This window comes from Heloderma suspectum, chromosome 4 (assembly GCF_057233095.1).
Source record: "Heloderma suspectum isolate Gila_16-S chromosome 4, 16-S_ref, whole genome shotgun sequence".
Lineage (NCBI taxonomy): Eukaryota > Metazoa > Chordata > Lepidosauria > Squamata > Helodermatidae > Heloderma > Heloderma suspectum.
Genome location: NC_139461.1, coordinates 219,216,284 through 219,238,749, shown reverse-complemented (window position 1 = coordinate 219,238,749; position 22,466 = coordinate 219,216,284). Strand labels below are relative to the sequence as shown.

Sequence of the window (22,466 nt, the reverse complement as noted above, 5' to 3'; positions counted from 1 at the left end):
CTCTGATGATGACCTCACAGTGTGGGCAGGCTGGTGCAGGAGAAAGTGCTCCTTCAAGTAGCTTGGGCCCAAGCCATTTTAGGCTTTAAAGATTAAAACAAGATTAAACTGGGCACAGAAATGCTCTGGCAACCAAGTATGTGAATTCTTTAATAAGGTGAGAAATTATTTAAGGTTTTCATTTGTATTATTTTCGGTGATGGATACTCTGTGCTGGGATGGCATTGTTGTAAAAGCAACATTGTACTTTTTAAAGAACTTTTTTTAAACACACTGTGATACACCTGCTAAAGTGTAAATTCCCCACCTGTAGTATTAGGTTGAGGGAATGGTTAACTTTAAATGTCTTAAACCATTGCCACTTAAATATAGGGTTTTTTTTAGAATTAATCAGTGTAAACCGAGCACAAATCCTTTAAATTGGTTAACAAAAGGAAAATCTGTAACTTTTAAAATATAATATATTTTGTAATACTGTGACAGACTGGACCTGGCCAGATGCATTTGTCATTGAAAATCCAGACTCTGAATCATGGAAAAGTCACACAGTAAAAAAACTCACTGCATCACTTGAAGCATCACTTACAGGAGAGAGAGAATTCAAGAACCAGTCAAGTCATCCTAAACAAATCCCAAAGTGGGATTGGGAAAATGGAGAAAGCAGGGATGAACACTATCATCGAAAAATAATATCTTGGTTTGGCGATTTTCCACTTGCAAATTTTGGTTTGCATCGGCTGATAGAATATGGAAACAAGTCAGGAAAAACAGCAGGAGATTGGTATGGGCCAGCTGTTGTAGCACACCTTTTGAGGTAAAAAACAAACTACCACAACTAAATTGTCTTTCACTGTTGCATCAAATAGAGGGGCGTTGCGGGGAGAGACTCATTTTAGCAGTGTCTTGAGGTTTTAAGCTAATTAGAAAATAACCATTAAAAGCTTTGGTAATATATTCTTGATACTAGTGGTTCAAGTGTACAGGATGTGTTCCAGAAATGGGAAAGGAAGTAATGGTATATATGTCACAAATGAGTTCTCAAGTTTTTTGAAAAATTCCTGTTGGCTATTCTAGACAGCAAAGATCCCTTCCAAATCTAGCCTTTACATACAGTACCTTTAATGAAATGTTCTAAAAACTAACAACTCTTTTAACCTTGGAACATGCATAACATTATATACTTTTTTTAATACTGTAACCTGGGGGCTGTAATGTACTGATAGTGTAATGAACTGTCAGAGTTTAAAATTGATGTTTTCAGCATTTCTTTGCACACATCAAATTCTTGCGAAACTGTAAGTGTATGGGACTATTAATATTATAATTACATAATAATAAAAGTAAAGGGTCTGTGACATTCAGCCTAGATTTTTTTTTTAATCTGAAAGTCAGATTTCTCAGTATAGGATGCCTTTATATGCCATTTCTTTGGACACCATTGATTTTGTATTTTTATAGTCTTATGTTCTAGGTGGGTCCCAGTATGGTCATAAATTGAATCATTAAGCCTTCTAAGCACAAGAGGCCAAAGTGCAGATTTAAATTTTTTACATCTAATATAGATGCAGGATTCATGCAGTGCTTGTATAGCAAGAATATTCACCTTGAATGAGACTACAGGGAAATAATACAGTGTTTGAGAGGTTATTTATTATTATAGGTTATTTATATAACCAGTTGTATTTACGGAGGTAAATAATTGAAATAGGCGCAGACAACTTCTTAATATTTTTTCCACAATTTCACTTGATGATTTTCAAAATAGAGACGTAGTTTCAAGATTTGCACACCCAGTTGGAATATATAATTTTTTGGTGAACATCAGCAATTTATCCATCGCAAAAGTGTTTCTTCATAGTACACCTCTTCCCCATTCAATTGAGTACTGAAAATTGATTATACACTTTGGAAGTGGTTATTATAGAGCTATGCACATGTACACTGAAATCAGAGGGCCTAACTTCCAAGTAAATTGGTTTGTGTATATTGATTTTGAAAGCGCTCCTTCAACCAACAATTACATACACAGATTCTTTTCATGTCCTACAACATACATGCGTTCTGTCTTGCCATGTGTACACGTAGCCTGTGATTGACAGCAGATTTCTGCTTTGTGTACCACTACCAAAATAGGCTTGTATGTTTTGTCACATTACAGTGGACAAGTGGCTTTCCTATATGGAAGTGTCAAGTTATCCTATCTCTTTTTTTTTCTTCAGCATGTTTTATTTTTTTTGTTTAGTAAAATTAACTCAAACTGTTTCAGCTGGTTATTTTATCTGCTAATATGAAATAAGGGCAATGAAAAAAACATTGTCATGATCTTGTGCTGAATTTTAATTGTATAGCATCCTAATGTTACAGGACTCAGGAAGATTAGTAAAGCGCTAAGTTTTTAAACATCTATTTCCCTTTTGACAGCAAATTTGCTGAATTGCCATTGCTCATCTTTGTGACAGAACCAAGCAGTGCTTTTCAAATACCCTTGGCTAGTCTACTTCTCTGGAATAGGTTATGTCAGGATCATGTGTTTAGGTACCTTTAATTCTGTATATTGTTAACCTGAAATAAGTTTGTTTGTACATAGAAAAGCTGTGGAAGAGGCAAGAGACCCTGAGTTACAAGGAATAGCTGTATATGTTGCTCAAGATTGTACAGGTAAGTAAGGTAATTAAAGGATACTTCAAAGCCTTTCACTGAATCTTGCATTAGGAGCCTAAAAATAATAGTATTGGAACCAAAGGTTTCTTTGCACAAGCAGAGAGGACTTCTGTTTGTGCAAGGTGGTCCCTATGAATTAAGCCAAGGTGGTCCCTATGAATTGTGCCTCATCCCACACTATTCTGGAAAATCTCTTGAGCCTCAAGCAGATGTGTGGGTGAGTGGAGAGCACCATAATGCAAGCAGAACTCCATTAACGTTTTCTGGAGCCAAACTATTGCAAACAACATTACATATTATAAAACTTTATATACTACTGCTATTACTACTAATGATACTGTTAATAATAAAATAAGTAATTATATCACTTATTTTATTATGATTATATGATTATATAGCATTTGATTTAGACTGTAAGCTTCTTGAGTCAGATACCTTTTTGCCATCTTACTCTAAAGCATTAATATATGTTTATGGTACTGTTGGAACCATAAATGATTAGTGTTATGTTCCTGGAAATCAAAGTTGCTACATAGACTTTTAAATGTTTGAATAACATTTGAAAAAGATAATGTTCCTGAAAGGTTATGGATGCTTTTTTTTTTTTCCTAATCTGCCCAGGAGACTGTATAACTTCTTTGCTTCTGCAGCATCTGCCATTAGCTGATCTTCTGAACTTACTGACTCAGTGTCTTGGACTCATTCTTTTCCCATCATGAACAAACCATTTTAAGTGATGTATTAATTCTTTTTCTCTACCTAACAAAAAAATCCCTGAATAATTAAAAGTAAAGTTTAAGGAAGACATTTCCCCTTTCCTGTGCTATTAGATCAGTGGAAAGATTTTAATTTCCTTCTGCCCTGGAGTAATAATGAATGTGGTCACTTTGCACTGAATACACAAATATAGCAGAAAGACAATAAAGCAAACATCATTGAGGTTCCTTTCTTGGATAAATGGAGCGTAAATGGCTGTGATCCTCCACTGCTTCCAGGCAGGTTTGGATACTAGCTGTTTTGTTGGAGCACAAGAGTGAGATACATAATACTAGGCTTTTGATAGAAATGATGCTATAAGTCAGGAGTAGACAATGTGATGCCTGTGGGCACCACTGCACCCCTGAACACCTTTTGTGGTGTCTTACCCCTCCCACTTACTATTTTTAATTAACACATTTTCTTATCAGCAGCTGGGATTGCTGTGAAATAGGTTTGTACTGAAAACTGTGGGTTCAAGAGGTATTTAGTGTGTTGGGGCTCTGACCCCACCTCTGTCTTGTACTCAGTCTTTTGGGTGGGTTACTTGTCTTTTGCCATGCCTCCCATGGCAGCCATTTTGTGGTGGTGCCCAATACAGTTTATCAAACTGTCAAGTGTGCCCACAGCCCCCAAAAGTTGCCTACCCCTGCTGTAAGTTATCAGTCCAAGGTTGTGCAATTGCTCTTCCACTGTGCCTCCCTCTCCCCCCCAGAGGAGGGCAGGTGTCTGACCTGTGAGATGTGTCTATCCTACTTCCAGGTATGCTTGGAGTTGCCTGCACTCAGCTGCTTGATTTGACATATCTGAGTGGAGGTGGCATAGGTAGGTGCAGAAGCTTAAATCATTGAAGTGCTTTTGTCAGTTAAACCCTGAGTCTGCAATCCAGCTTCTGGTGCACTGCAGTTTGTTTTTTGTAACATTGTACACACTGCCCTGGGATCCCCTGTGGATGAAGGGCAGTTTAGAAATGCTAAACATTAAAAATGGGTGGATCCCATCTCATAGTGCCACAGTCATGTAAGCATGTTCCTGACTGGTATGCCATGAAGCACCAATCCTGCCTATTATTATTATTATTATTATTATTATTATTATTATTATTAGGATTTGTGTACTGCTTTCCAATAAAGTTATCAGGGTGGTTAACAACAACAACAATAATATAACACTGAAATACAATGAAATGATCAGTGCTCTGTAACTGTACTGGCTGGGTCATACTTCAGGGAAAACCTGCATGAAGAGGTAGGTCTTAAGCAGGCGTCTGAAGATCAAATCTGTAGATGCCTATGCGATGTCAATTAGAGCTTGTTCCAGAGGGTGGGTGTGGCCTTCCTGCAGTGCAGCAATTGGTCTCCATACTAGACCCCCAGCTAGGCTCCCATCACTGCAAAGGAAAGACAGACTTCACATGGGTCCACAACTGGTATGACAAATGTCTTCATTGGTTTGTGACAGACCTGTTTTTTACACGCATACACGCGTGCACACACACACACACACACACGTACGTAGATATATATGGTGGCCAGCAATGGAGAGCTCAAGGATCTGTCAAGAGGGCAATATCATGCAGTTCTTTTCCATCACCCTTAAAATTCGCAGATGTTCTAACATTTTGGTTAAAGTTAACCAGTTTGTGTCTGAAAATGCATGTAAATAAACCTTGTTTATTCTCGTCACATCTCTTTCAAGTTTACAAGTCCGATGTTGTTGATACACTGTGCTCGTTCATGGATTCTGCAAAATCAAACGGCAAATCTGTGATTATATTAATTCCTGTGAGGCTTGGTGGGGAAAGAACCAACATGGAATACCTAGAGTTTGTGAAGGTATGAAATGAGTTCAGTCCCTTTTCAGAAAGTAACACTAAATGGTATGAAAGTTAAAGATGATAATCTTCAATCTATTAAATGTATTTATGATTTTTACTGTGGTAGATAATAAAGTTTGTCTTCAGAAATTTGAAATTTCAGTATGCGGACATAATTGTAGGGCACAGATATTCAAGGTTAAGTCAGTTATAACTGTTCCAGTACCTATATGGCTGCTTTTCTGATACAGTCATTCAGGATAAAGGGTGATATGGTTTCACCTGTATTTCTGGTTCCTTTAGCGAACATCTCCTGTGACCGTGATTTTAAAATGTTACCTGGGATTTTTATCTGTTCCATACACACTTCAGCGGCTGATTAGTGGCATTTGCATCGACAGTTTCAACGTCTTTTCTTTCTCAGTGGTGCTAATAGTCATTTCAAGACAATCATGGAAGTCCTAAAGATTTTTACTTCAGATAGCACTAACAGATAACACTCATCCCAACCCTGCAATTTATGCTCCTGTCTACTCCCTTTTTCTGTATAGTGCTTGGACATTAACACATCTAATGCATGGTATTAACCATCCCACTGTTTGTGTAATATATGGTACATATATATAAGCTGCATATATAATACAGACAGTTCATGATACGCGTTCTGTTCATTTAGAAACTCTTGTATTCCCTCCTCCTCCATCTGCCTTTTTAGAGAGGAGGGCTGGGATGAATAAAAAACAGCTTAACTTGGACCTGTAAAGATGTTCCTCAGAGTTGGTGCAAGCCTGATATAGAGATGAAAGGGGACCAGCTTTGCTTCTATTGTCATCCAAAGAGAAACCATTTCATTATTAGAGGCTTCAGAGCCTGTACTGCTGGAGGAAACAGAATAAGTAGAAATTAGTTTGGCTAAGTGAGAGGGTTTAAAGTTGGGATTCTCTCTCATTTGCTGACTTGTAACGTAGGGAAGGACATGTCTTATGTGAATTTATATACACATATACAATGATGTATGAAGAAGATGGTAGATTTGATTCTTTAGCAAAGAATTAGGGAAGCCTAATATTCTATTTCTATTAAACCTCTTCTATATGAACCTTAGTAATTGGAAGCAATCAGTTATACCAACTGAAATACCACTTTTTCTGGGTTTTTAAAAGTTTGTCACATTTCTGAAATGGAATTTGGATGTGTCCTACCACTTGTAAAGCAAAGACAATATATGTTGTGTGTAAGAACCTCCTGATGCTTCAGGGACCAGGAGCCCGGAATAAATAGGGGTGGGATAAGGAGACAACATACATGTAGCAGCTGTGTACTCATCCTCTTTTTCCCAACACTAAATGGGATAGCAGCTGAGGAAGTGAAGGGCAAAAAGTGAAAAAAACCCAGAAGCGTGGAATCTGAAAAGGAATGATAGATCATCAATCTCGCTTGCGGCCCACAAGCAAAATAAAACGAATTGCAACTTTCCCTTGCTTTGGTTAATAGTCAGGAGAACATTTGGAAGTCCCTTCATCCCTGGATTGACAAGCCTCTGTTTGTTCTTGGAATGTGATACAGTTGAAAGTCTTGTCTTAGATACACTCTGCATGCCATTCTTGGGCAGAATAGACTTTTTTGTATTACATTCCACTTGTATTCTGTGGCAGTGATCCCGAGCCCCATGCATTCAGGGTTTACAGTTTTTGTCTGTGAAATTGTATGCCTTATGTTCTATTTTTTTTTCCTTTCTAAGAGAAGAAATGGGTGCATTTAGGGATTTATTTGCTATCAGCTTATCTCAAGCAGAAACGAGCTAACGTAGGATTAAGCCTCCTGCACTGTAATCCTGCATTTCTCCCTCAGTGTAGTCTTAAATCTGAATTTCCTTATTGTTGTGATGACAGGGAATTTTGAGTCTTGAATACTGCATTGGTATTATTGGCGGCAAACCTAAGCAGTCATATTACTTTGCTGGATTTCAAGGTTAGTGTGTTAATAAGATACGTCTTTTTGAGTGTGATATGCCTCTTCTCTTCTCTTCCCCACCCCCTGCCCCAAGAGCTTTGAAGTTAATATAAGACGCATGGGAAGTGGAATGATTAAAATAGCAAAATGAGTACTTTATTAATTTATCAAACCCACCAAAGTCCAGTCATTTGTCATTTACCCCATATGGTAATTGGATTCTGTAAAATGTACATTTAATTTTCTTTGTTGCACAAACAAGGCATAATTTATCTGTTTCATCAAACTCTGTGAGCCTTTCATTCCTTACTACCTGGCAGTTCTTGGTTATATATTTACCCTTTAGTAGTTTAAATGGTGCAGGTTGATGACCAAATGACAAGCAAATATGTTCTTCCTGTCATGATGAGGAAGTATGATGCATTTTTCATATGCAAACTCCTAGAATATAATTGTGTGTTTGTAAAAGTAATTTTATCTCCAAAAATTAAATGACACTCTCATCACTTTATCAAAATTCTGCTTCTACAAGCGTATTTGATTATGCAAAAGTTAATCTGTCCTGCAAAAACCTATGCTTTAGTCAATGAATATCAGTCCGGCAGGCAGTTACTTGTTGTGGGTTTCTTTCCCCCCACTGTTCTGCATAGAAATTGGATTGTAAGCAGTGTAATAATAAGGTGTTTTTTGAATTACTTGTCTTTTGTTTTGTCCTTGTAGATGACAGCTTGATTTACATGGATCCTCATTACTGCCAGGCTTTTGTAGATGTCAGCGTAAAGGATTTCCCCCTCGAGGTAGGATGGATAAAGAACTGGCACTGTTTGCTTCATATATGAACCAAACACTAATTATTTGGATAATTTCTTTTCTTCCTTCCTTTCTTTTAGACTTAGAATAACAAAAATGTATAAAAGCAAAGTACTTTGATTTGGATATTGATGTTTTTTATACAATGGAATATACATCCACTGGATTTATCCACATATCAGATTTTTGCCTTGTATCAACCATAGTCTGGCTTTTAAAAATGGGGCTTCCACCACTGAAAAGAACACAGTCTCGGTCCTGGTTACTTCCCCCACCACCTTTACACTATGTTGCCGCTATAGGAGTTTCAAATGTTGGTTGCCCAACTTCACTGCTTTGGGAAGGAGACTTCTCTCACACATGTACGTGTGTGTGTGTGTATGTCTGTGCACGTTTGTGTGTGTTAGCCATTTGTGCACAATTCTGTGCCTAGCCTAGATACTGTAGGTGCTGAGGGTGGTCTAATAATGTAGTCACTTCTTTCCCATACCTGGAACCAGGACTTAGATAGAGGCCACACACAAGACACGGGGGTGGGGGGCACCTCTGCATTTGGGACTGTTGACTGAGCTGGATGCATGCAGTTGGGAGCAGTTTTGAGATTCTTAATTGCCTTATTTGTCCACAAACCTACTATACTTGAATGTGAGGGAAGGCAACATACAGCAATGCATGGGGATAGCATGCTTATATAATGAAGTTTTACCACTCTTGGCTAAAACATGGGCTTGAAAAGTGGTGGGCATAAAAAGGACTTAAAGAAAAACTATTACTTCATTACCCACTACCACTAATCCACTGTCGCTTCTTTAGGTAGCCTAAATTACACCTAGTCTGGTTATGACTTACAAAGTACTTTTCCAGCCCTCTGCTGTGGAAATAATACATGGGAGCAGATTGTTCTGACTCATGACCAGATAAGACATAATAAGAGCTCTGCATGTATTGTAATTGTAAGTCACCTTGGGGGCTCTATTCATGCTGAAAGGCGACTCATAAATGTATGACTCAATACATAATGGCTTGGGGAAGTGGTTAAGTTAGGGGTGGATCCCAGAAACAGATAGGGGGCTGCTTCACTTTAGTCTGCTTCAGGCAACAACCACTTTGCTTCAGATGAAGGGTTTTGGTTTTCCAATGCTTCAGACGTCTCCCATGGAATGATTATATGACAACCACTGCTGCCAGCACAAACAGGCATTTTTGCTTTGCAGCTGCGTATTAGGGCATCTCTCAGATTCCCGGTTTGCGGCGGAGCAGTCCTGATTGTGGTGACTGCAGTAGCTGTCATATAATTTATTCAATAGAGGGGAAACAAAAGCTGCACACCTGAAAATGCTTCCCCCAGCTATTTTCTTGTTGTGCATTGGGGTTTCTTCCCCCCAGCAGTTTTTGGGGAAGTATCTTTTATTTCCCCGCAAACCTGTCAATGGAAATAGCACTGCCTCTGTTAACTTGCATGGGGAAAAATAAAGGCACACCCCTGAACATGGCTGGTGGATGGGGTAGCCAACTGTCAGGGTGGAAACTGAACCAATAGAGCCCCAGAGCAGTTCTGATTCTGAGGAGAAACAGCAATCCATGGGAGAGGAGCTCGCTCATCTCTCACAAGCACAGCAGCTGGCAGAGATTCCTCCTGCCAGCATTCCTGGGATAGATAGTGACCCTGGCAGTGAGAGAGCACTGGAGGGGGGCTTGCTGGACGCTCGGCGCAGACGCAGGGAGTGACAACAGATGGGGGGCATGGAAAGGAGGTGTACCGCTCGTTTGGCGCTCAAACAACGGTCGCGTCCCGAGGACCCAAGGGAAAGAGGGAGGATCTCTCCCTAGTCCATAAGTTCAGGGTCTTCCCGTGTTTCTCCTTGAAACGGGGACCAACCTCCTTACCTGGAGCTTAGGCTACTCTGCTATCTTTCCCCAGTGCTGTTCCTTGCTTTGTCGCTAGTGATTAGTATCTGAAAGTGTCATAAAGTAATAAAGGAATAAAGCCTTGGAAAGAATCCTCGTCGTCTGTGTCCCAAGTTGGCTATTGGTAGGAACTGCAAGAGACAGCTAGGGTGCTCCTGACACCAACTCCCACTCCCCACAAGGACCCCTGGGGCAACAGAATACTTTCTGGGGTGGGTGGACTTTCCCCAGACAAGCTGTTTTGGGGGAACAGCCTTTCTCCCTTTGGTAGTTGCCCCCATAAGAGCCTTCAGAGCAGATCCTGCTCACACTGACAGCTGTCCCAGTACTCTAAAAAGATCTGAGGTCTATCTGAATCTTCAGAACCGTGCTGATTCACTTTGGATCACTTTGGAGAAGACTTGCCTCACTTCAGAGGAGGTCTGAATATGTGCGAGGTGGCCCGTTTCAGTTTGCTATCCCAGATTCAGCCAAAGCAGGTGCACACCCCTATTAAAAATTACTGATCTGTAAATCCATTTCATGATGCAGTGTGATTCTGAGCTTCTGGGGTAACGGTAATGGACATCTTAGTGACTCCTCCTGTCTGTGAAACTCACGTGTAGGACTTTTCTACCATACACAGACTGACACCCACCGTATTTGAACAACTTATATTAGTTGTGCTTAGTTTAGCTGCAGCCCTCAGGCTTATATCTCCAGTAGGACCCTTACATTTAATTAAATTGTGCAGGGATGCGCCCAATCTTGTCTGATCTCGGAAGCTAAGCAGGGTCAGCCCTGGTTAGTACTTGGATGGGAGACTGCCTAGGAATCAGGCTTCCTGCACTGAGCAGGGGGTTGGACTTGATGGTCTTGTATGCCCCTTCCCACCCTATGGTTCAAAATACCTTTTAATTTATATATACTATTCAGATACAATGCTGAATTTACTGAATTTGTTTATATATTCATTGTAGCGTTGTGAGATTTTTAGTAGGTGGCAGTCCTAAATGTACTTAAATACATTCTATAAGTATTGTAAGCCACTTTGAGGACCCAGTTGAAAAGTGGGATATAGATCTACTAAATACTTGCAGGGCATATTCAGTTAGGAACATATCCTTAATTCAGACTAACAACAGAAAATACTTACCTTGCCTACCAAAATCGTCTTCTAATGTTGTCTTTGGAGTTTGGATATGCAAGGAGGAGCTCTTCATAAGAATTTCAAAATAAATTCCTATAAAGACCAATATTGTGATAAATTAGCCCTTTTGGAATATTAGTGAGGAGCTACTTGTGAGGGACAGGAACATTTCAAGGTGGCTAGAAAAGGGAATTAGACTGCAATCCTGTACCCACTTATTTCTTACAAGGCATGACGATGATGTGACTATTTGGGTGGTATCTCATTGCAGGAAGCACACTTCTGCAACTGAATCTTGGATCAGACCTTAATGCTGAGTGCATGTAATAATTTGTCCTTGTCTAGAAGTGTCAAAAACAAACAGAAATTGCTTTTCTTATTGTAGGTAATAGTTCTACGTTTCTCCGTAGCATATGTTTTCAGAATTGAAAAGCTGTCCAGGCTAAGGTGAAAATCAATCCAGTTTGCGGTCAACTTCCAGAATCTATTTGTTTGGAAGAGCCTGTCTTCTGTGCTGTGCATATAGTGTGTTTTCTAAGCACTGAGAGAAACTTTGTCTGGATGTGCTGTGCTGCTTTTGGAATGCTGCTGTGCCATCTTCTTATGTGTTTATTTGGAAACTGCTGGTTAATGTAGTGTATCATTGTTTTGTACAGAAAAAAAAACTTTAAAAGTGGCTAAAAATATTCTAGTAGATTACTTTGTATAGAAGAAAATTAAATACGTCCTCGTAGAATTATAGCACAGTAGGGTTGGAAGGGGCCTGTAAGACCATCGAGTCCAACCCTCTGCTCAGTGCGAGAATCCAAGTCAGAGCATTCCTGACAAGTGGCTGTCCAGCCTCACCTTGAATGCCTCCAATGTGGGAGAGCCCACTACATCCCCAGGTAATTGGTTCCATTGTCGTTATTGCTCTTCTCGGATTTGTTTCTGTTAGTTTACATCTGAATTGCAGAACTATCTGTAACTATGGGCACAATGGGCATATATCAGATTTATGTTCTTTTTGAAGATTATACAGGACAAAATGTTCAGTCCCCAAATGAATATTCCACTTGTGAACATTTTCTTCAATATACAGTATCAGAAGGATGAGAGAAACAAAGCACTCCTTAAAAACAAGCTATATGCTATTTATTGAATTTCATAACTTCCTTGCAGCCTCTTTAGCATGAATATGGCTCTTCTTATTTTCCATCTTACTAATAAAAAGTGCAATGCAATGAAAAGATCTGCCAATGTAAAGCTCATATAATGAACAGTTATTCTCTGCAATTCTTCAAAGCCTTTGCAAAACTTTGCAAAACATTAACACAGGAAGATAGCTGCTTTGTCAGGGAATCTTTGATGCTGAGAGGCAGCGTGCTATCCTGTCCTCAGAGCAAGCTGTTTTATAATGGGTCAGGCCATTGGTCCACCTAGCTTAGTATTGTCTAGTGTCCTTGCAACTCCAGTGTTATGCCACATTGTGTGTAGTTGGAATACCCATCTGTAAGTATTTACTTACGATTATTTGAGATGATTTGGGGTCTGCTAAAACTATCGAGTGCCACAGAATCATTTGACTAGGGTTATTACTTTTGCTTAAAGAATTAACATGACATTTACTACTTTAAACTGTAACATCACTTTAGCAGTAATACGTTTTTGTACCCTATATTAAGAGCTTTGTGTTGATTGAGTTGGCCAGACCCAGTCAGTTCCATATAAACAGTTCACACTACCTATTTGCTAACTGAACAGACAAGTGTATCTGTATCATTTATCCTCTCTCATGCTTTTAAGCCATTAAAAAAGGTCTTTCTGCCCATTGCAGTCCTTCCACTGCCCTTCTCCAAAGAAGATGTCTTTTAAAAAAATGGATCCTAGCTGCACAATAGGTTTATATTGTCCAAATGTTCAAGGATTTGAAAGGGCTTCTGAAGAAATAACTAAGGTAAGTGTCCACGTGGTGAAACTGATGCATCTTCTGGTCATCCTTTGCTTTGCTGGTGTATTAAATATAATCTTTTTAGATATACCATCAGGGCTTCAACCACTGCTATACATGGGCAAAGATAAATATCAGTTTTCTGTGATTCCATTACATCAATGCAATGGCAAGATCTACAAGTGAAATATAAACACCTTAAGTGGATGACAATTGCCTCTTTCTCTTCTTGAAACCAAACTTTATCTTAAAGCACACTCTGCGGACAGGGGGCCATCACTGACCAAGTTTAATTGTATTACCGTAGAGCAAATGAACTTTCAAGGCATGTATTGTTGAAGTTAAGTTATCTCAGATTATCTCAGAAATTTGCCTTCCCTCCAATATATCAAGACCCAAGTACAGGATTAACCCACTAGGTGGCAGCATTTAAACGAAAAACACCTCTTTCCAGTCACTGAACCTTCTACGCAAAGAAGAAGAATCTCAAGGCAATCAATTCCTTGGGGATTATTTTAAATGGAAATATTAAATCAAACTAAATTGTGCATTATCACTTGTTAGTATAAGTGTGTTTGTTACGTTTACAGATAAAATATTATTACTAAGCACCATTTTAAATTCATAATGAAAGTAAATGCATCCGAGATTCAAGTAAACATAGGTTTGTTCATTGCATTTGATCTAAAGTAAGAAAAAGGGAAGAAAGTTGTTACATTTTACACATGGAAAGGAATCTGCTGCTCTGTTTCTCCAATAAACTATTTCATTTTCTCTTCATTGTTCATGCTTGCTCCCATCTACTCATCTGTTTGTTTTCATCAAGTTGTCATAAAGATTTACCTTGCTCAAAAGCACTATAGACATTTAAATGTCACTACACTAGAATGATATAATGAACATTTGTCTGGGAGTGGCATTTTTCAAGTGACATAAGCAAAGGTTTGCATTCTACCACTCCTTGCAGCACTTAAAGCTGCACAGTATTAAGAAATAGAGTTGTGGGGGTCAAAATAATAGTAAGGATTTAGGAAGAATTGGAGTATAATTTATCCCAACATGACTAATTTTCCCCTATATATCTGGTATGGGGAATGTGTGGCCTTCCATATGTCATTAGACAGCAGTTCCCATCATCCATCGCCATTGGCTGTGCAGGCTAGGGTTGAAGGGAGTTGTACTTCAGAAACATTTGGATAGCCCCACCCCACCTTGATGCCATTTGGTATTGAAATCTGCCTTTGAAACAATTGTTGGGGGTTCAGACTTTGCCTTTGTCCTCTGAAACAGTAAAATTAATGCTGCATATGCAATACTTTTAATTTAGTATTTAAAGAGTGTTTGGGTGTGTGGCTGAGGCTGAGAGGTGGCTTGCTTAAGGCCATAGAGTTCATGGCGGAGATGATGTTTGAACTGGGGTCTTCCTGACTCATAGGTCATATTTGTAGCCACTAACTACACTAGGTCTCAGAGCAGTATATATGAGAATTCTCTCCGCAGAAGACAGGATCAATCAAAATTCCTTTTCCTGTGGAGAAAACATCATGCTAATTCTAGTTTTAGTGTAGCTTTTCTCATATGTACTTCCACAAGAATTGTTCCAAAATCATCCCTGTAGAGGATATTACGTTGGAAGCGTCAGTAACAGGGAATCTTTCTTCTGTGTGATTGTCTAAACTAAGTGGAAAACAGTTCTAGCCGGTGGCACAGGATGTGTAAAACACTTGACTCATTTGAAATGGCCACAACTGTGTACTTCTCACCCATGCATGTACTTGATTTGATTGTGTGAGAAACTTGTATTTGGCACGGAATTTGATAACGAATCTTAATTTCATTTTTGAAGGCAGGTTGCTAACTTGTTTCTAGGGGGAGAACTCAGAAATATATGGCCCAGGGAATGTTCAAAAAACAGACCAAGGTTGAGCAAGGCTTTAATTTGGTAAATGGGTTTCCGGTCACCTGCACAGCTCCCAGACCACATTTCTACACGGTAGCCCTGGAAGGTTATAGGTATAGGAAGACTGAAAAATTTGTTTAATCATTTCCACAAAGAACTGTTGTGTAATACTTCTGCCCTTCTAAGTTCCCTTAATTTCCCTTAGTTCTTAGTATTCAGTGGAGTTTTAAATTGCAAAATTGTGTGTGCGTGTGCGTACTCTCCCTCCCTACTATAATGGGAAGAAACTCATAAAACACTGAGAAAGTGGTAAGCTGCTTTAACTTGGTGGTGGTGGCTGTCATGTTGCAAGACACCTGTCAATTAGGAGGAGTCGGCCTGCCAGCTAATTTCACAGGCTACCAAACAGCCATCAGAATGCCATGAACTTCTGTTACTGATGTGGGCTGAATTGATCCAATAGACAAACGATAAAAAGCTGTCTCCAATTATCCTGTCCCTTGAGATCTATTGCCATGTACCACCTAACTAAAATTTCCAAATATCCTGCTTTTTCTGCTATTCTCTGCTTACCACTGATCATGTCTTAGTTCTCCTTGCCCTCTTTCACAGTACCATCAGAGGATGTGATTAAAGTAGGGTAGAATAAAGTGTGAAACTGCAGAGCCCAGTAAAAAATGTGGAACCTGATTTTACTGCAAACATGATTTTCCAGGTCCTGATTTGTTTTAAATAGCTCATCCTGCTTAAATAGCTATTTAGATTTTTATTGTGTCAGATTAATTTTGTCATTAAAACTATTTTGAGTTCCTAATTTGACCAGTCCCCCATGCACCTTATCTGTAGACTAATGTAGCTTTATAATATGGCGCTGTAACCATACATAATTTAGCTGTTTAAAATTACAGCCCAAGGAGCTGATGTGGTATAGAGCTGTGAGCCAGAAAATCCCCAATTCAGAGTTCACCTTGGTCATGAAATCACTAAGCTTCAGATGTTGTGAGAAAGTGTTGACAAGGTATGAGTGATATGTTGATATCTTCTTGTGATTCTGGTGTAAATGTCTGCAGTGTGCATTTCTGCTGTGCAAAAATGTGGGTGTTCCAAGTGCAGATCTAGTGTGCAAACTTCTAGGGAGATATGCGAGATGCAGCACTTAAAGGTACACCAGAAACACAAAAAGAGGATGGTTGGGGAAGATCTCATGTCCTGTGTGCAATGTATTCTGTTCAGTGTTTAAAATAAATTCACAGTTGATGCATTCACACATGTAAGAGCTGTACTGTTTTAGTCTTCTAATCAGTGTTTTTCTCTGATACTGTGTTTCACTGTAGATTCTGAAATCTTCATCTAAGGAGAAATATCCTTTGTTTACCTTTGTAAATGGACATTCTAGAGACTATGATTTTGTGATGAGTCCAGTCCGGGAAGAGAGAGCCCTATTCTCTGAGGATGAAAACAAAAAGTTGAAACGTTTTAGTACAGAGGACTTTGTCTTGTTGTGAGGACATTTTTATTTATTCATTTAAAATATTTATGCCCCATCTTTCCATCTGTCAGGACCTATAACATGGCCTAACAGCAATATAAAAACAATATATATAACCTAATTAAAGAATGTAAGAAAAAGGATGAATTCACAGAACAGGTAACAGTGAACCAATAGAATTATCAAGAATGATCAGTTTTCCCAAATGCATTTCAATATGTTTTTCTAAATCCCAGCAAGGAGGGCAAGGGACAGTGAACCCTTCCTGGGAGGGAGTTCCACAGTACATACATCATTACGAAGAGGGCCCAGCTTTGCATAGCCACCCACAGCACTTCAGATGGCAGGGGTCAGAGCAGAGCTTTCAACAATGACCCACCTTTTTCCAAGATGGTGGCTGCCATCATATCTTCCAGTTGTGAATTCCAGGAGATAAGCTCTATCTAGCATAAATTCTTTTTCCCAGTATGGATTGCCTGATGGAGGGGTGGAAAGGTGAGGGAAGTCCTTCTCCTACCCTATCCCAACATATGCATCAAGCAGCAGCATATGCAGTGTCCAAATATTGCCTATTAATGTTTATGAAACATTTGTTGTTCCACTTGTCAATCCAGGGATTCCTTTAGCAGTTTACTATTGGGATTAAAAACATCACAATAGGGATTAAAACAAAGTTTTTAAACACATCAAATGGCTTAACTAGTAAAAGCAGAGTGATAATCAGTAGATCTGAAAGGCCTGGGAAAATAAGTTTTCACCTGGTGTTGAAAAGGTAAACTCTTTTGCTTGGCTTAAAGCAGATGTCAGTGATGTCTAACATACTTTGGCCCTGGCCCTTGCTTGCCAGCCAGTAGGTCAGGAAAGTGCCCAGGGCTTCCTGACACCTGCGTAGACAAGTGGCTTAGGGAGTCATGTCAATAACTTTGTAGCTTTGGGCAGCCATTCTCATTGTAGACTACTCCAGCTCCGCGACACATGTCCCCACTTGTAGCAGCTGTACAAGTTGTTGAACTAGTTGGGTTTGGTTGTTGAATTAGGCCTGCACTGAGCTCATGAATACTGGAAGCAGTACTTCTGATTCATGTGAAATCTTGGGATGCCCAGAGAGTGAATGATGACAGCTGCAGCTGTAAAAGATTTGTTGGACCAGTCACAGCACCTGACTTTCATCCTGTAGAGCAGGGCTGGGAAACCTCTGGCCCTCTAGATGTTCTTGGGCTCCCAATTCCCATTAGCCCCAGCCAACATGGCCAGTGAGGACAATGGGAGTTGCAGTTCACCAGCATCTGGAGACCCAAGGATTCCCCACCCATTGTAGGTTTAGATATGTCTATCAAGCTGGTGAGCGTAGTGTAGTCCATCTGCTGCAACAGTTTGAGAGTACTGGCAGAATTCTAAGAGACTAATTTCCCTTTGAAAATATGTGTGCAAACAACATTGAACATGTATATTCTTAAAGGTTCATATTTTGCAACATTACTTTGGTCTTAAAGCATTTTGTAAATGTATAATGCTAATTATTTTATTTCATAGTAGATGAATATAATGAAATGTGCTTGTACAGGAAGCTACTGTTCTCTTTCAGATATGGTAGAATGTTGATGTGCCAAGCTTGTGCTCTGAGATGCTTTATGTTCTGCTCTGCTGTGTCTAACCATTTCAGATTCAGATCTGTTCTTGACAATGGAGAACTGTTTGTTAGTTAACTTTTTATTTAGCCTCAGTTTTTTATTTCATGTTTTTGTTGATATCTGTTTCAGAGTACCTCTAATGAAGCAGGTCTCTGAGCACCATGGTGCACTTTGATTCGGCAGGCCATCATTTAACCCAGTTAAAGGCAGCAGGACATGTGAAGTAGCTTGTATGGCAAGTTTTTAATATGGAGTAAAATCTGTTGAAAACAAGTGCTTAGGATGTCGTCTTGACTATAATCTAAGTTTAATGTGGATCAAGAGCCAGTGAATAAAAATATTAGTGTTACTCTGCATGAACCCCGATAATGTTTAATAATGTAATCATAAAATGCTGGTCTCACAGTTCATCTTGCTCAGATGTGTATCTACTGTTTAATGGTAATACTGATACAATTATGTAAGCTGAGCGGTGAGTTAAGGTGCTGCTTAGCAATATGATCTTATAATGACTACTCGTTAAGATTGTGGTTGAGCCTTAATAGGAAGAGGTAATGCAGTATTGGCTTCCCCCACCGTTTTAAAGGGTATGTTACTAATATTAAACTGCAACCAATCATAGTAGACAAAAACAGTTATTAGATGGGAGCTGTGTTTTGTTTCCTTTCTCCAAATATAATTTGGATTTTTATAATCTTAACAGTGCAGCTTTTAAATCAAAGCCTATAACTGCAGGGTGAGGAGTCAAAAGCAAATAGGCACTGTGCATTTAGAAGTACCAATCACTTAACATATAAATCTCTGTAATAGAAGGCTTGATTTCAGTACCACATATTTTAAAATCTACATAAACAGTATGGGGGAGAAAGCTGTTGCTTTATTAAATGTGAAAATATGAAATGCCCATGTCTTCATTTTTAAAGATGTATTTGTCTTGCAGGGGTGATTTCATTCCACTATCTCAAGAAACAAGCTGTGTAAAATGGTCTGGTTATTTGTTGTGAACCAGCATTAACATTCTGCTATAGCTGTCTAACTGAATAATAACCTCCCAGTATACTTATTTATGAGGATGACAAGAGGACAGTTTATAGATGAAGCACAAAAACATACTTAAAATTATAGCTAATGTAGCTGAATGGAAAATTTGCAAGTGGGATTATGGTTTATATAATGGCATAACTAAGGATATTTTGGAATCATGTGGTGTGTAAAAAACACACACAATGTGCAGTGTGTAAAAAAAAAAAAAAGCGTTTTACACAGAACTAAGTTTCATTGCGTTCAGTGGAACTTAATAAGAAGTCTGTTTACGATTGCAGCCTTAATCTGTTTGGCCACTCTTGCTTTTAAAATGAATGTGGCCCAAACTCTTCTGCATCAATCAGTCGATGTGACCTATTCATTTTTCCCCATTAATCATATGGATGCCTTAATAAGCATGGCTAATTGGTTAGCAAAATGTTTTTTGTTAAAACCAAGAAACTAAGAATGGATTAACATGGGCAAAAGTCTTTTCCATACAAATACCATGGTTTCCGGTGTCCAGGGTGAAGAGCAGAGTACACAAAGCTTTAATTGTCCATGATCCCTAGGATACATTTGCTATATGTTTATATCTCTGCTCCACACTTTAGAATTCACTGTGCCAAAGATCCATACAGATGTCAGTGCAACTAACACAAAAACTTTGACTTGCCACATCATAATAACTGTAGTGTGTCTGGATACAGAATTAAAGATTTTCACTAATTGGTACAAAATGCCATTTGTGCTCTTCCCCCTATGTCCGCACTCCTAAACAGCTAAAGCCACTGGAACATTGCACTTATCTTTTTCTATACCTTTAGCTTCTCTTTAAATGCAATCTTTATTTTTTATTTATCTTTTGCCTGTTGACTGGCTCCTAACAGGAAAAGAACTAATCGAGCCAGCAATTATGCAGAAGGAAAACTCTCTAGGGCAAATCAATAAGACTTTTAACTTTGTTCATGAAATTGTGATCTTATATAGTCTACTAAGAGAAGACAAAATTTTCTTCAATATACTTCTTCAAGATCCATCAAAATATCTTTTGGGGCTTTCTCCTCTGTCAGCTAGTACCCAACAACTGCTACAGGCCTTTAAAAGAAAGTTCTGTCTTCTAACAAGTCCTGTAGAGAAAGAAGTCCTTGAAACTTTCCAGATCATCACATTACTGGGGGAGGAGGGATTTGATGTACATACTTCCCATTTTGCTTAAACAAGCTTTATATTGCTTAAGCAAATATTTAAATATTTCTGTAGAAACCCAAGACTTTCCCATGAATCAGTGCCTAATTATAACATCTGAGCCCAGTTTTGTATATTTCATGTATTCTGTTCAAGTCTGGTCATTTTACACACAAAGAAGGGATATAAATCTTTGAAGCTCAGTTTCACTAGCAAAAAATAATCCACGGACCAGGGGCAATACTATTGGGATAGGCAGCCACCTCCGAATTTGGAGGCAACCGCCTATCCAGTGCTCAGCAGGAGCAGCATGGAGATCTTCCCTTCTGTGCTTCACCCGGGAACTGACCTATCCTATGGCCGTCTAGCCGCTGACTAGCGGCCGTAGGATTGCGCACTAAAACTAACATCACAGTCTGCTCTGGCTCTCATCCTACCTCTGACACATTTGCAGATTATCCTTATCCCTAAAGGTCTGTGTTACAGTGGTGACAAGTTGAATTACTAAGTTACTATAAATTAATGTTTTTCAGTAACTACAGGGGACTTTAATTTGAAACCACGTTAATTACATGGTGATTCTTGTTACCTCTCCTGCATTATCTCCCTGAAATCTCTGCAATTAATTTGTGTCATTACTGTTGTTGCTGCTGCTGCTTTCAAACACAAACCATCCTAGCATTCGTTATCACACACCCAGCAGTAGCCTGTTTTCTTAAAGGCATCTTTACAAATCAACACCTGGTAGTTATTTACAATGATACGTTGAATGAAGATGCAGACGCAGATGGGATAAAAATGACCAGAACTTTATTGAGAAGCATGGACAATATAGCTAAACTGTGTGAGCCCAGTGCACAGGGAGCTCTCTCAGTTTTCTTCATAGCAGACCTGCTCAGTCTGAGTCCAACCAAAGCATCCTCGCCAGTTAATAGACCCCCTTTTCTTTTCTTTTTTGCCACAAACTTACGCCATGGTTACCCATGCAACTGAGAAAATGTCTGGTCCCACAGCATGCCTTGAATGCTGAACCAATGTATCTGTAGCCCTAACCCACTCCTTTGAGCTCAAAATATTAGCCCATACCTCCATATTTTGGGCATACAGTAGGAATGCACATATGAAGCAGGACATTGTAAATTAGGTGCGTACATAATGCTGGTATACCCACAAGTGCCACTTCCCTATTGTAATCCCACCCACCCTTCCCTTGTTGTGACAACTGCTCTAACAGCTCTAGAATGACTTCTCTGAACAGTCCAATAGCTGTAAGTGCTGTATTGAAGACCCTATTGAACTGAAAGCTTGACATGCCAAAGGCATTCTCATGGCTGCAAAAGAGCAGGAGCAGATAGAACCCAAACACTGCCTTTGGGTACATGCTTTTATCCCGTGCCAAGTAGTTCTTAAATTCCACACTTCTGATCAATTTGCATAAACTGGAGTTAGAGGTCTGCAAATCCAGGATTTCAATAGTGGATCTGAGGCCCAAAGGGAACGACAACAAATTTGTGTGGGGCGATCTTTGCAGCAGAACAAAGCCACAGGTACTCTCAGAAAGGTTTATTCAAACACTTAAGAGCCCAGCTTATTTCAGTTTAGCTCTTCATTTAGGGCAAGTCAGGCAGTTTTCTAACTAGGAAAATATCTTTTTTGAGCGTTAGATCTTGGCCTACAGTCTTCCATGACCCTGTAAGAAGCAGATCCTGAGTTGTTTTTTTTATATAGGCAATTGGTTTAGTAGATTCAAAAGCCAGGTTGATGGTGCCTAAAGTGGCAGCTGCAGGTTGGATTTTATTGCCCCACTTGGAAAGCTTTGCCCTGATTCGAGTGCTCCATTTACTTCTGTACACACTCCCAATGTGTTGGCAAGCAAATCTTGATTTGTGCTGATGGATGGAAAGCAAAATGAAGGCCTTGCAGACTACAGCAAGCAAAATCCCTTTGCAGGCATGCAGTATTTTCTGGACTCTGCAGCTTAAACAGCCAAATGTTGTTTGCTCTTGCTAATACAAATTCTTGTATTAATAGGAGCGTAGCCTTGATTTCTCTATCCAGCAGGGAAAAAGTTACTTGTCTGATGGTTAACAAAGAACAGTAGAATTCCTTTTATCTTCTTATTTTTCTAAAAGAGAAAGATGGTATGAAGCCATAGCAGAGTCATTTTAATTGTAACTCTATAGCACTTGCCATTAGTAAGATCACTTGTGTTCTGTTTTTAGGAATTGGGGTACATAGAGCATCAGGAATGCACAACTTGACCCCTTGTTCT

General features: G+C 39.2%; 1 protein-coding gene across 3 annotated transcripts in view; it reads left to right on the top strand.

Moving 5' to 3' along the window:
• The window catches only part of ATG4C (autophagy related 4C cysteine peptidase), a 31,871-nt gene extending 12,624 nt beyond the window's left edge, over nt 1-19,247 (top strand). Inside the window, exons 5-13 of one of the 3 annotated variants that reach the window (XM_084852325.1) lie at nt 484-814; nt 2,588-2,658; nt 4,180-4,242; nt 5,116-5,252; nt 7,126-7,204; nt 7,907-7,983; nt 12,850-12,969; nt 16,198-16,364; nt 18,113-19,247. In XM_084852325.1, the coding sequence (XP_084708451.1) occupies nt 484-814; nt 2,588-2,658; nt 4,180-4,242; nt 5,116-5,252; nt 7,126-7,204; nt 7,907-7,983; nt 12,850-12,969; nt 16,198-16,364; nt 18,113-18,158 (1,091 nt within the window). In that variant the 3' untranslated portion in view covers nt 18,159-19,247. Of the gene's footprint in view, nt 1-483; nt 815-2,587; nt 2,659-4,179; nt 4,243-5,115; nt 5,253-7,125; nt 7,205-7,906; nt 7,984-12,849; nt 12,970-16,197; nt 18,059-18,112 lie in introns of those variants that run through there. The other 2 variants (XM_084852326.1, XM_084852327.1) reach the window with 2 other exon arrangements.
• The last annotated feature ends 3,219 nt before the right edge of the window (nt 19,248-22,466 follow it).